The following is a 12,726-nucleotide window of genomic DNA, read 5'->3' on the forward strand; positions in this document are numbered from 1 at the left end:
ATTATTGAGGGAAATTGACACTGAGAGGATGGAAAGGGGGAGATAAAGAGGGAGGAAAAGTTTAGAAAAGGCTGTGTTGAAGAGAGGCAGCCTTCTTTATTCCCAGCTATGAGGAGTGGGAGTGGTAATGGGAAGTAGGGAAAGGAAGTGGTTTATTTTTCTCATAAATACCGTCTGTGAGGTACATAAAAAGAGAATTTTGGTGATTATGGGGGGAGAGAGTCAAGTGTTTGGGCCAAGCCTGAGAGCAAAGGAAGATGAAGAGCTTTGAAGGGGAGGAGGCTTGTGGTAAATGGGTTGCCCTAGGCTTTTTGAGTTTTCCTTATTGGTCATCTTGTACTGTGATGCATATTGCTGGAAACTGTTCTTGTTATGTTGCTTAGCTAATTAGGAGGATTAAGCTCTCACTTTAGAAAATTAAAAGGACTGGTTATCTTCAAATTCTCATGTATTAAGACTGTATGTTCCTTGCCATTTAACCAGATTCAATCTGGTGATGAATCTCTCCAACGATGCTCTCCTAAGTGTTTGCTAAATTTTTTAGATGTTGGTTTTCGCTTTGCTTCCTACATCGATAATCACATGGTGCTGCAGAAGGAGCCTGCAGGGGCAGTGATTTGGGGCTATGGAGTATCCGGAGCCACAGTGACAGTGACTCTGTGCCAAGATCAGGAAACCATCATGAAGAAAGTGACCAGTGTGAAAGGTAAGACAGGCCATCCTCCGCTCAGCTTTTGTCTTCTTCTGCCACCTGCTGGATGATCTGAAAATGAATCCTAATAGTCCAGCTCAGGTTATCCATCCATCTGTCGATCCATCCATCGATCCATCCATAAAAGTTCTTTGAGTATTTACCATGTGCACTGAGGATACAAAGAAAAATAAGACCAAGTCAAAGTCCCTGTCCTCAAGGAGCTCATGGAATAATGGGAATAGACACCAAGCCATGTAGTGCAGTGTGATAGGTGCTCTGGTGGAGGTGGATATGGGGTATCATGGGATACAGAAGAGAAACATCTAACTCAGATTGGATGGTAAGGGAAGGTTTCCACTGAAGGTGACATTTGAACTGAATCATATATAAAAGAGAGGTAGTATTGAGGAGGGGTTAAGAACCTAGGCTCTGGAATTCACCATCCCCATTCAGACCCTGACTCTGTCGCTTAATGGCTGTATAACCTTGAACATGTAATTTAACATCTCTGTGTCATAATTTCTTTATTTGTATAGCAGTGATAATAATAATATTTAGGATTATTGTGAGGGTTAAATGAATTAACATATCTAACGTACTTAGAACAGTGCCTGGCACACAATAAGTACTGAAGAAGTGTTAGCTGTTGTTATTTTTGTTACTATTATTATTATTATATTTAGTCAGTCACTCAAATATTTACTGAGTGCCTACTAAGTGCCAGATACCATGCCAGGCACTGGTTATGCAGTGATGAGCAAAACAGATGTGGTCTCTCCCCTAATGAAGCTTATGGATTTGAGGAGAGACAGAAAAATAAGAAGCAATTACAGTTAAGTGTAGTAAGTGCCACAATTGGGAAGTATAGAGTCCTATGGGAGTGCTTAAGAGGGAAAATTAACTTAGCCTAAGGCTTATTTTGAAAGGTGAGCAGGGCGAGCCAGGTAGAGGGAATAGCCTGGGCAAAGGCATGGAGGCGTGAGTGAGCCTGGGTCACTGGAGGAATGACAGGCAGGTTGGTTTTTCTGGACCACTGGGGTGTGTGACCGGTGGTGGATGGCAGGAGATAAGGTTGGAAATGTAGGGAGGCTAGTTTGTCGTTGCTATGGAGCGTGCACCGTACTTTGGATAGATGGATTTTAAGCAGCAAAATAACACAGTCCAATCTGTGTTTTAGAAAGATTACTCTGGCACCACTGTGGAAGAAGGACTGGAGATGCATGAGACTAGAGGTGGTGGGACCTGTTAGCAGGCTGTTATGATATTTAGGCAATAGACATTGAAGGCTTGACCCCAAATAGTGGCTAATTCTCAAATAGGTGAGAATTAGCAGTTAGCAGGCTTCAGGAGCAGAGACGTCCTAAAAGGAGTCTGTGTCTAGAAGAGATAAAGATGTAAAAAAAAAAAAAAAGAGAGAGAGAGAGAGAGAGAGAGAGAGAGAGAGAGAAAGATGTATAAGATAACGTGGGGAGGAGCTCAGAGTTACTGGATGCAGGAAGGTGTGTTCAGGGCTGGGTCAAGTGGAGACCTGGTTGTATCTTAGTTAGAGGTAACTAGGGAGCTATGGGATGTTGAGGTGAGAGTCAGGTGAGGAGGCTTCTCTGGGGGGGTGGAGTTAAGGTGGAGGCTGGTGGTTTGATAGGGACTTGAATATATATGTGACAGCGAAGCTTGTGGAAATTTTATTGGCCCCTGAAAACAAGGATTACCTGATTCGTTTTGTCAATATACGGGACTGATATCCAATCCAGAGCGATCCAGATGCTGGTGCAGACTTTTAATAATTCATTTCCATTCAGCAAACATTAAGAAATACTAAGTACCAGGCATAGATGCAAGGTAAGTGCTTCTAGTTCTTGGGTTTTAAGTCTTTTTAAGGTAAGAAGCTTATTGGGTGAAATTCAGAGACCTGAAGGGGAAGCTTAAGCTGATTGAGAAGTTGTTCTCTGTTAGATTTAAATGCTATTGGTGACTTGTAGGATACACCGAAAATGAAGAATTCAGGAGACTAGCAGTGCTTTCTTTTTGTGTTGTGTCCATCTCAGAAATGAGCAGTACGGAGTACAGATAGTGGTGCTCTCAGTAAAAAGACATTGATTTAGAGATCTAAAGAATTGATGTAATTGTTTAAAAACAATAAATAGGATTTCTTTTCCTTAGTGCTAAAAAATAGCATTACCAGTAAATATTTAGGAGACAGAGACTGTACAGTGTCGTAGAAATAGAGAAAACACATAATGCATAGCATTTCAGTTTTTAAAAATATTCTTATGCATTATTTTTAGTTTTTTCCCCTTCATGGCTGTTGCAGGGCCAATATTTGGAGTGTCCAGAGACGAGACAAGAGGGTAGGTGGTGACGAGAAGGAATAAAAGGTAATAATTAGGGGATGAGCCCCTCTTCTCCTTTACGGTGATAGTGAACCTGCTCACTTATTTTGAGTTCAATTCTATAAACATCAACCGAAGGCTTATTATGTATAAAACACTGAGCTAGCAACCCTAGAAAATACAAAGAAGAATGTGCCCACCCTCCAAGAACTCACTGTCTCATGCTGTCCTTTCACATTTAGCAATTTAGGTTCAAGTAATGCTTCGGTTGCTTCACTGCAAAGTGATGCTTCGTTTGGAGTTAAAATATCCAGCAGCAACTTAAGGGAGCCAAGTGATTCGTGGACTCTTGAGGTAATTTTACAGGAAAAGAGATTGTTATTGGTGGGGTGGCGGGTAGATCTATTTGTTAGGCTCTCCACACTGGCTTGGGAGAGAAGAAAGGTACTGTGGTTTATACAGATCCACAAACCTACTTCAGTGGACAGCGTGCTCTGTCTTGCCCATGAAGAAAAATGGATAAAATGTTATTTGGAATAAAAGAGATAGACATGTAAGAAATTTCACAGGGCAGTGAAGAAAATGTTTCTCAAAGGAGATACTATAGGGCATATTGAAGGGTTGACTTCTATTTAAATTTTGATGATGACTCTGGGATTTTCAGCCAGACTCTCTATCTCTGTTAATATTTAACTTATTACTTATAATCCCCTAGGTGCCCACAGCAAAGTGGAATTTAACAACGTAAAGGTTTTTGTCCAGCAGACTGACACTTAAGCATTGGGAAAATTAAAACCTGAGGGATGACTTGGAATATGGTCAGGTTCTGGGCCTGTTCAAGCCAGGTTGTCAAGTGGTGCATGATGATTCTCTCAGACACAAGGAGTAAAATTGGGGCAAATAGTCTATATCCTCTCACTTTGACACACATGGGGATGCATATGTAGGTGATAAACTGAAGGCGTATCTGCCTGAATTTGTCATGATTGAGGTAAATAGAAAATACAAAAGGCCTAAACCTCTTAGAAAATTTAAAATCTCCTGGTTGCAGTGTTAGCGTGCGTGCTAGTTTTCTGCGCCATATAATAAGTTACCACAAACATAGGCGCTTAAAACAAACACACTTTTACTATCTCACAATTTCTGTAGATCTGAAGCCTGACCATCATTTATCTGGGTTCTCTACTCAGAGTTTCAGAAGGCCGAAATCAAGGTGTTGGCTGGGCTACATTCTCATCCAGAGGCTCGACTAAGGAATGATTCGCTTCCAAGCACCCTTAGGTTGCTGGCAGATTCATTTCCTTGTGCCTGTAGAATTCATGGCAGCATTTCTGCTTCTTCAAATCTCTGACCGCTAGACCCTATTTAAAGGCTCACCTTATTTAGGTCAGGCCCGCCCAGGATAATCTCCCTTTGGATTAATTTAAAGTCAACTGATTAGAGATTTTAATTATATCTGCAAGACCCCTTCATCTTTTCCATGTAATGTAACTTAATCATGAGAATGGCATCTTATCCCGTTTGCCATTTTCTGTTGATTGGAAGCAAATCATATATTCTGCCTGCACTTGAGCAGAGGGACTATACAAGAGTGTGACTCACTGGGGGTCCCCTTAGGGTGTGTCTGCCGTAGCAAGCTATAGTTTAAGTAACTTGCATCAACAGTTTTATTGATAGAAAAATAGTTAAGCTTTTTTTTTTTACATTGATATTTGGTGGTGGTGGAGATGAACTTTATACAGAATAATACAGGTCAGGCAGGGGCGGTTTGGGCAGTAAGGCCTTCTTTATCTCCAGGTCACTTCCACAAACGAGTGGACCCGTTTGCAGCTGGTGAAGTACCAGGCTTCTGTGGGGGAAGAGGTGATCAGGGCCGCTTCCAGCTCTAGGTTTTCTCTCTTGGGAAGGGAAAGGTTGTGGGATAATTTTCCTTTTTCTCTTCTTGGTTTCTGAGATTTGGCACAATAACCTGAAAAACAATTAACATCTGATGTGAATAGCAGAGAAAATATAGCAAGATGTACTTCATGACTAATCATGTCTCTAGACAAATTCTTTTAATTTTTTGTCTTTGATTGTTTATTCCATTTTGAGGTGGGGTTGGTCAGGGAGATGGAGAGAACATGGAGAGAGTTCTTAACTTATGCTCTTGGCTGGAAGAGGAAGAGAAGAAGGACAGTGAGAAATAGGCCACCAGATACACTAACCATTGGGCAGGAAAACACAAAGCCCCAGTCAGTCTGCGTGGCTTTCTTGTCAGTATAACCCAGGAGGACTGGGGTTTACTCTCTGCCATTTACTTGATGGAGTGCCCGGCACCTGGTAAACGCTCTCAGTGGCTGTACAATGAAGGAAGGGCATGAATCTTCCTAGATAGAAGAAGAAAGAACGGGAGGAAGCAGAGGTTTGAATGCAACAAAAATGAGCATTTACAGAAACCTGAGCCCGGATCGGTAAGAGATGTTGCAAGATAGCAAGTGATTGGGGCCCAGAGGAAGGAACCAGAGCAGGTGTTGCTCAGAAAGCCCATCCAGCTCAGCAGAAGCCAGCTGGATGGTGACCTTTAACTCTGTGGTTTGTCACTCAATTTTTAAAAAATATTTATCTATTTATTTATCTATGTTTGGCTGCATTGGGTCTTTGTTGTTGCTCGCAGGCTTTCTCTAGTTGTGGTGAGTGGGGGCTACTCTTTGTTGCGGTACACGGGCTTCTCATTACGGTGGCTTCTCTTGTTGGGGGGCATGGGCTGTAGGCGCACGGGCTTCAGTAGTTGTAGCACGCAGGCTCAGTAGTTGTGGCTCGCGGGCTCTAGAGCGCAGGCTCAGAAGTTGTGGCGCACGGGCTTAGTTGCTCCGCGGCATGTGGGATCTTCCTGGACCAGGGCTCAAACCCGTGTCCCCTGCATGGGCAGGCGGATGCTTAACCACTGTGCCACCAGGGAAGTCCGGTCACTCAATTTTATTGCTTGGACTCAACCTAATGGACTTGGTGGGTCAACACAGTTTCTGAAATCTATAACTGGACGTCACTGGCCTGTGGTCAGCTCCACTTTCACCAACCGGTCCTTAACGGACAGGCCAAGGCCTAAATAATTCTCCTTGTGAAACGTCCCACCCTTGCCCTGAGTCTAAGAAACAGTCTTCACAAGGGCCGCTCTCCTTTGTATATATTGATACTTACATGGCAGTAAATCCACATTGTTTTAAACAAATTATTTCTGAGTTACTTTGACCATTAATAACCCCTCTGTAGTGGAGCTGGTTTCCCCTGCCTTGCGTGGCAGTTAACTTTACTTAACACTCACTCTCGTGTCAGAGTTTTTCTCTTATGAAGTGGGAGAGGAAAAGAGCTAGAAACTAAAGGAACTCGAGGACTAGAACAGAAGGAAGTCTTGGTGGAAGTGGAGCAGTTTCCTGCGGGGGAGCAGTCCTGGGGAACAAGGCTCAGATCTCCATGCCTAGCTCTCTTCAGACGCTTTAGGCTCTAGAGGGAGCTCATCCTCCGGGTGTAGGATGGTGTTGCCCTGTTTTGCCCCAACATCCCCCCCTTTCCTTCTTTGTCTTTTTCTTGCTGGGCAGCAAAGCTTTTCGGAAGCTCTGGTGAAGGCGCTTTTCCACACCAGCCATATTGCCTGGATGGAGACTAAATGTAAATACCTAATTAACAGCAGTGACTAGGAATAGCTTGCACAGTAGTAGAAGGCTCAAAAATAGCCCTGTCCTGGGTTTTCTAGGGATTGACCTCATCATCACAAATGAGTAATGTTGGTGGCAGGAGGACAGAGCTCCAGTAAACAACGTCAGTGCAAGAAGTCTGGAAAGACATTGGCAAGGCTGTGGTTGGGACAGATTGGAGAGTCTGCCTGCTCAGACGAGAGAGCCATACGGAGCACATCACACCTGTGCGACACAATCTGTACTAGCTGCCCACTGTTTCCAAAACAGTGATTTTTCTGCTTTAGGTGAATTCTGCATTTAATATGTTGATGTCTGTGACTATGAGTGGTGTTAAAAGCAATAGCGAACATTTAGTCCTGGGCTTAATTGACCTCGCAGGGGTGGGAGTAGCAGGCTCAGTCAGCTGTGCTTCTGAGAGGAGCGACCTGTGCCCTTTCACTGATGCGTGAGGGTTTTGGATGTTCCCCACAGGACTCTGAGCAATCCTTTATGGTTTGAGCCTTTACCAATCTCCTGCCGTGAGGCTGGACTTCTCTTCTTAGCTCTTACTGATTAAGAGGAACTTAGCACAGTGTCTGGCACAAGTAGGCACTTGGCTAGTTTTTTTATAATTAATTTTTTCTGGTTGGTGTAATAACCTTAGGATGCCTCGTTTCCAGCTCTTGCGATTCTTTCCCTTTGAATTTACATTGATCCGATGGACACAAATTATAAATCAGTCCATATTCTTCAGCATTATGCCAAGAATATTTATTTTTTTAATAAATTTCTTTTCTTAAAAATTTATTTATTTTATTTATTTATTTTTGGCTGCGTTGGGTCTTCGTTGCTGCACGTGGGCTTTCTCTAGTTGTGGCAAGCGGAGGCTACTCTTCGTTGTGGTGTGCGGGCTTCTCATTGTGGTGGCTTCTTGTTGTGGAGCACGGCCTCTAGGCACGTGGGCTTCAGTAGTTGTGGCTCATGGGCTCAGCAGTTGTGGCTCACAGGCTCTAGAGCGCAGGCTCAGTAGTTGTGGCGCACAGGCTTAGTTGCTCCGTGGCATGTGGTATCTTCCCAGACCATGGCTCGAACCCGTGTTTCCTGCATTGGCAGGCAGATTCTTAACCACTGTGCCACCAGGGAAGTCCAAGAATATTTATTTTAAAACAATCATCTCTCTATTTTGTCTATTTTCTCCCTCTCGTTTCTTCAACTTTGTTCCTGTTGTTTGGTTCTCCTAGGCATAATTTTGCCACTTGGAAGATATTTTTCTTAAGTTTCCGAGTATGATGTTGGCAGCGGTGGTGGTGTGCGTGGGTGAGAGGTGGGAAGGTGGTAGGGGGGTGGTTCCTAAGGAATATGCTATGAATTTCTGAAATAGGGTCTTGGATAGCTTTTCATCTCCCAAACTGCATTCAAAAACCTTAAGTCTGGTGGATAACTCTGTGAAAATAATTAATTGGGCAAGTCTCAATATCTTCTTCAAAGAGAGATTAATTTATGTGCCTCCTACTACTTCTTTATGTGTCACCTGTTTAACTGTTGATAGGAGAGCCCAGAACCACTGGTGGTATTAATCCCTGAGAGCAACAGGGGGACGAGTTGGGGGGTTGATGACAAGGATGATACCATCAAGTCAGTTTCAGATGATAAGTGATTTTCTCTAACCTGTGCTCACATTTGATTGGATACTTACAAGTTAGTTTGGGGCACTGGGTAAATCTGTTAGATTAGGATTAGGTTAATATTGATAGTTGGATGGTATAGGAAGAATTTCTATTTTATATTTTTGTATTAAACTCCCTTGAATTTTAATCTCTGTATTTTTGTCTGTCCTCGTTTAGGATTATAACTGGGTGATTTATTTTTCTTGTAAATGCTTTGATTAAAAGTAAGGAGGGATTGGTACAGATTAAAGATAGCTACGCTGCTGCTTTTGTTATTTCTGTTGACCTGTCTGAAATTTGGCCAATCTTCATAGCTTTGAATCCAGTTCATCACAGAAGCTGGGAATCGCCACAAATGATCTGATGCATGATAGGATTGGGTTTTAATTTCACTTTAGTTGATTGATTGATTAATTCTTGGAGCCTTGTTATTGTTTCAGCACACTCTAATAGCTGGATGGTGGTACTGGATCCTGTGAAGCCTGGTGGACCTTATGAAGTGATGGCACAGCAGACTCTTGGGAGGAAGAACTTCACCCTGAGAATTCACGATGTCTTATTTGGAGATGTCTGGCTTTGCAGTGGGCAAAGTAACATGCAAATGACTGTTTCACAGGTAATTTGCAGAGTCTCAGTGTTAATAATGTTGATACAAGAAGAGAAAGGAGGAAGAGGAAAGGGGCAAGGAGGAGAAGGAGGTAGAAGCCTTCTTTTTCTACTGTGTGCCAAGATCTGTTCTAAGTGCCTTCTTTGCATGTGTTAATTAATTTGATTAACAACTTTATGCGATAAGTACTTATATGATATTCCCATCTCACAGATGAGGAAACTGGCCCATCTGAGGTTAAGTTCCCTGCCTAAGGTCAGAGTGTAATTGTGGAGCCAGGATATGAATGCGACCCCAGAGCCTGCTTTCTTAGTCACGGCTAGTGTGTCAGTGTGTGGGGCACTATTTTCTCACCTTTCTGGGCTAAAGGCAGAAGCGAGAGAGTATCTGATGGTAATGGAGATTTCATATCAAATTGAAGGCAAAGTAGATTACTCTTCTTTTTGATTGGTTTAGAAGATGAGCTTCTGGAGAGAGCCTAGGGAATCAAAACAATTAGATTTTGTTTGAATGCTGGGCAGCTAACATACTCTGTCTTTTGTTGTTATGGAGATTTAAAAATTGAGAGTGAATGTTGGCTTTGCCTCTTACTAGTTGTATGGCTTGGAGCAAATCACTTGGTGTTTATGAAACTTTGTAAAACATGCTTTTAAAAAATTGTGGTTTAAATGAATATAACATAATGTGTATCGTTTTTGGTAAGTGTACAATTCAGTGGCATTAAATATATTCACAGTGCTGTGTGTACCCATCACCACTATCTATCCTCAAAACTTTTTCATCATCCCCAATGTATACTCTGTACCCATTAAGCAATAAATCCCCCCTTCCCCTTCCTCCTGCCTCCTGGTAACCTCTGTTCTGCTTTCTCTCTATGAATTTGCCTCTCCTAGGTACTTCATATAAGTGGAACCATACAATACTTGTTCTTCTGTGTCTGACTTATCTTGCTAAGGATCATGCTTTCAAGGTCCATCCATGTAGCAGATATCAAACTTTTATCCCTTTTTATGGTTGAATTGTATTCCATTGTATATGCCACATTTCGCTTATCCATTCATTTATTGATGAACACCTGGGTTGTTTCCACCTTTTGGCTATTGTGAGTAATGCCGCTATGAACATTGATGTACAGATATCTGTTCCAGTTCCTGCTTTCAATTCTTTTGGATATATGCCTATGAGTGGAATTGCTGGGTTAGTTCTATATTTAACTTTTGAGGAACCACCAAACCATTTCCACAGTGGCTGTACCATTTTACATTCCTACCAGCAATATACAAAGGTTCTAATTTCACTGCATTCTAACACTTTACTTTCCGTTTTCTTGATTATAGCCACACTAGTAGGTGTGCAGTGGTATCTTAATGTGGTTTTGATTTGCATTCTCTAATGACTAGTGATGTTGAGTATTATCTCATGTATTTATTGGCCATTTGTATATCTTATTTGGAAAATTGTTTACTTAGGCCATTTGCCCATTTTTGAATTGGGTTGCTTGTTGTTAAATTGTAGGACTTATTTGTATCTTCTAGGTATTAATCACTTGTCAGATACATGATCTGTAAATATTTTGTCTCATTCTTAGTTTGTCATTTCACTTTTTTGAGAGTGTCCTTTGATACATAAAAGTTTTTAATTTTTATGAAGTTCAGTTTATCTATTTTTTCTTTTGTTGTCTATGCTTTTAGTATCATCTTCTTGAAATTGTTGCCAAGTCCAATGACATGAAGATTTTCCCAATGTTTCTTCTAAGATTTTTTTGGTTTTATCTCTTAAGTTTAGGTCTTTGATCTGTTTTAATCACTTTTTTGTGTATAGTGTAAGGTGAGGGTCTAACTTCATTCTTTTGCAAGTGGATATCCAGTTCTCCCAGCATCAATTGTTGAAAACACTGTCCTTCGTCTATTGAATGGTCTTGGCACTTTTTTCAAAAATCCATTGGCCATATATATGAGGGTTTATTTCTTGGGTTTCTAGTCTATTCCATTGGTCTATATGTCTCTTCTTATGGCAGTACCGTACTGTTTTAATTACTGTAGCTTTGTAGTAAGTTTCAAAGTTGAGACATGTGAGTGTTCCAACTTTATTCTTCTTTTTCAAGATTGTTTTGGCTATTCAAGATCCCTTGTAATTCCATATAAATGTGAGGATATGATTTTCCAGTTCTGCAAAAAAGGTTGTTGGAATTTTGATAGGTATTGTGTTGAATTTGTAGATTGCTTTGGGTAGTACTGACATTTTAACAATGTTAAGTCTTCCTATCCATGAACATAGAACGTTTTTCCATTAATTTATATCTTCCTTATTTTTTTTCAGTAATATTTTATAGTTTTTCAGTGTACAAGTCTTTTACCTACTTGGGTAGATTTATTCTGAAGTATTTTTCTTTTACATACTATTATAAATAGAACTTCTTTCTTAATTTCCTTTGAGGATTGTTCATTGCTCATTTATAGAAATGAATGATTTTTGCATTTTGATGTTGTACCCTGAAACTTTGCTGAATTTGTTTATTAGCTCTAGTAGCTTTCTTCTAGGTTCTTTGGGATTTTCTATGTATAGGAGCATATTATCTGCAGTTAGAAATAGTTTTACCTTTTTTTTTTTGCAATTTGGATGCCTTTTATTTTTTTATCTTATCTAACAGCTCTGGCTAGAACTTCCAGTACAATGTTGAATAGTAATGGTGAAAACAGACATCCTTGTCTTGTTCTTGGTCTTAGGGAGAAAGCTTTTAGTCTTTCTGTGATGTGACCTGTGGGTTTTTCATAAATGCCTTTTATCATATTGAGAAAATTTCCCTCTATTCCTACTTGTCTTAGAGCTTTTTTCATGAAAGTTTGTTGTATTTTGTTAAATGTCTGAGGCTTAGTTTTAATGACTATACTGCAACTATATCTGACCTAACTAACAGGGCCATTATGAAGATAAAACTATTTTGTTTGTCTCTAAAAGGCCCTTATAAATTGAAAAGTGATGTCTAAATATAAGATGTCATTATTTAAAAAAGCTTTTTATTGTAAAAACATCAAACACACACGAAAGTTAAGAGACTTATAAAGACCTATATATCCATCACCTAGATTGACAGTTGTGAGTATTTTGCCATATTTGATTTATCTGTTTGTTGTTGTCATTGTTGAACCATCCCAAGGTAAGCCGCGCGCAGACACCTTGATACTTCAGTTAGGGGTCATGTGTCAAATTGATATATATATTCATATATCAAATTAATATATATATATATATATTTTACACAGAAATAAGAGCTGTTGATGACTCTTTTTTTTTTTTTTTTTTTTTTGTGGTACGCGGGCCTCTCACTGCTGCGGCCTCTCCCCTTGCGGAGCACAGGCTCCGGACACGCAGGCTCAGCAGCCATGGCTCACGGGCCCAGCCGCTCCGCGGCATGTGGGATCTTCCCAGACCGGGGCACGAACCCGCGTCCCCTGCATCGGCAGGTGGACTCTCAACCACTGCGCCACCAGGGAAGCCCTGATGACTCTTTTTGCTTAACTTTTTCATAGCCTAGGATTTCTTTTGTTAGTGTCAGTTTTTTTCTCTGTTTCAGTCATGGCCTTTGAAGATAAATTTTTCTTAAATTTTGAGAACTAGCATATTTTCTCCCTTATTGTAGCTATAGAGAGACTTCACTGGGCTCTTGTTTACCCTGATAGAATGTCGGGAGGAAGAGCACTACATGAGTTCCCAGATAGGGGATGGGGCATATACAGTACCCAGAGAATCAAATGGGACAGAACAAGGGAAT

The 12,726-nt window shown here is 40.9% G+C and overlaps 1 protein-coding gene across 4 annotated transcripts in view; it reads left to right on the forward strand.

Moving 5' to 3' along the window:
- SIAE (sialic acid acetylesterase) overlaps nucleotides 1-12,726 on the forward strand; it is a 35,030-nt gene that overhangs the window by 3,131 nt on the left and 19,173 nt on the right. Inside the window, exons 1-4 of one of the 4 annotated variants that reach the window (XM_060017749.1) lie at nucleotides 2,403-2,533; nucleotides 3,006-3,069; nucleotides 3,267-3,378; nucleotides 8,788-8,963. In XM_060017749.1, the coding sequence (XP_059873732.1) occupies nucleotides 8,805-8,963 (159 nt within the window). In that variant the 5' untranslated portion in view covers nucleotides 2,403-2,533; nucleotides 3,006-3,069; nucleotides 3,267-3,378; nucleotides 8,788-8,804. The other 3 variants (XM_060017750.1, XM_060017747.1, XM_060017751.1) reach the window with 3 other exon arrangements.

Source organism: Delphinus delphis, chromosome 8 (assembly GCF_949987515.2).
Source record: "Delphinus delphis chromosome 8, mDelDel1.2, whole genome shotgun sequence".
Lineage (NCBI taxonomy): Eukaryota > Metazoa > Chordata > Mammalia > Artiodactyla > Delphinidae > Delphinus > Delphinus delphis.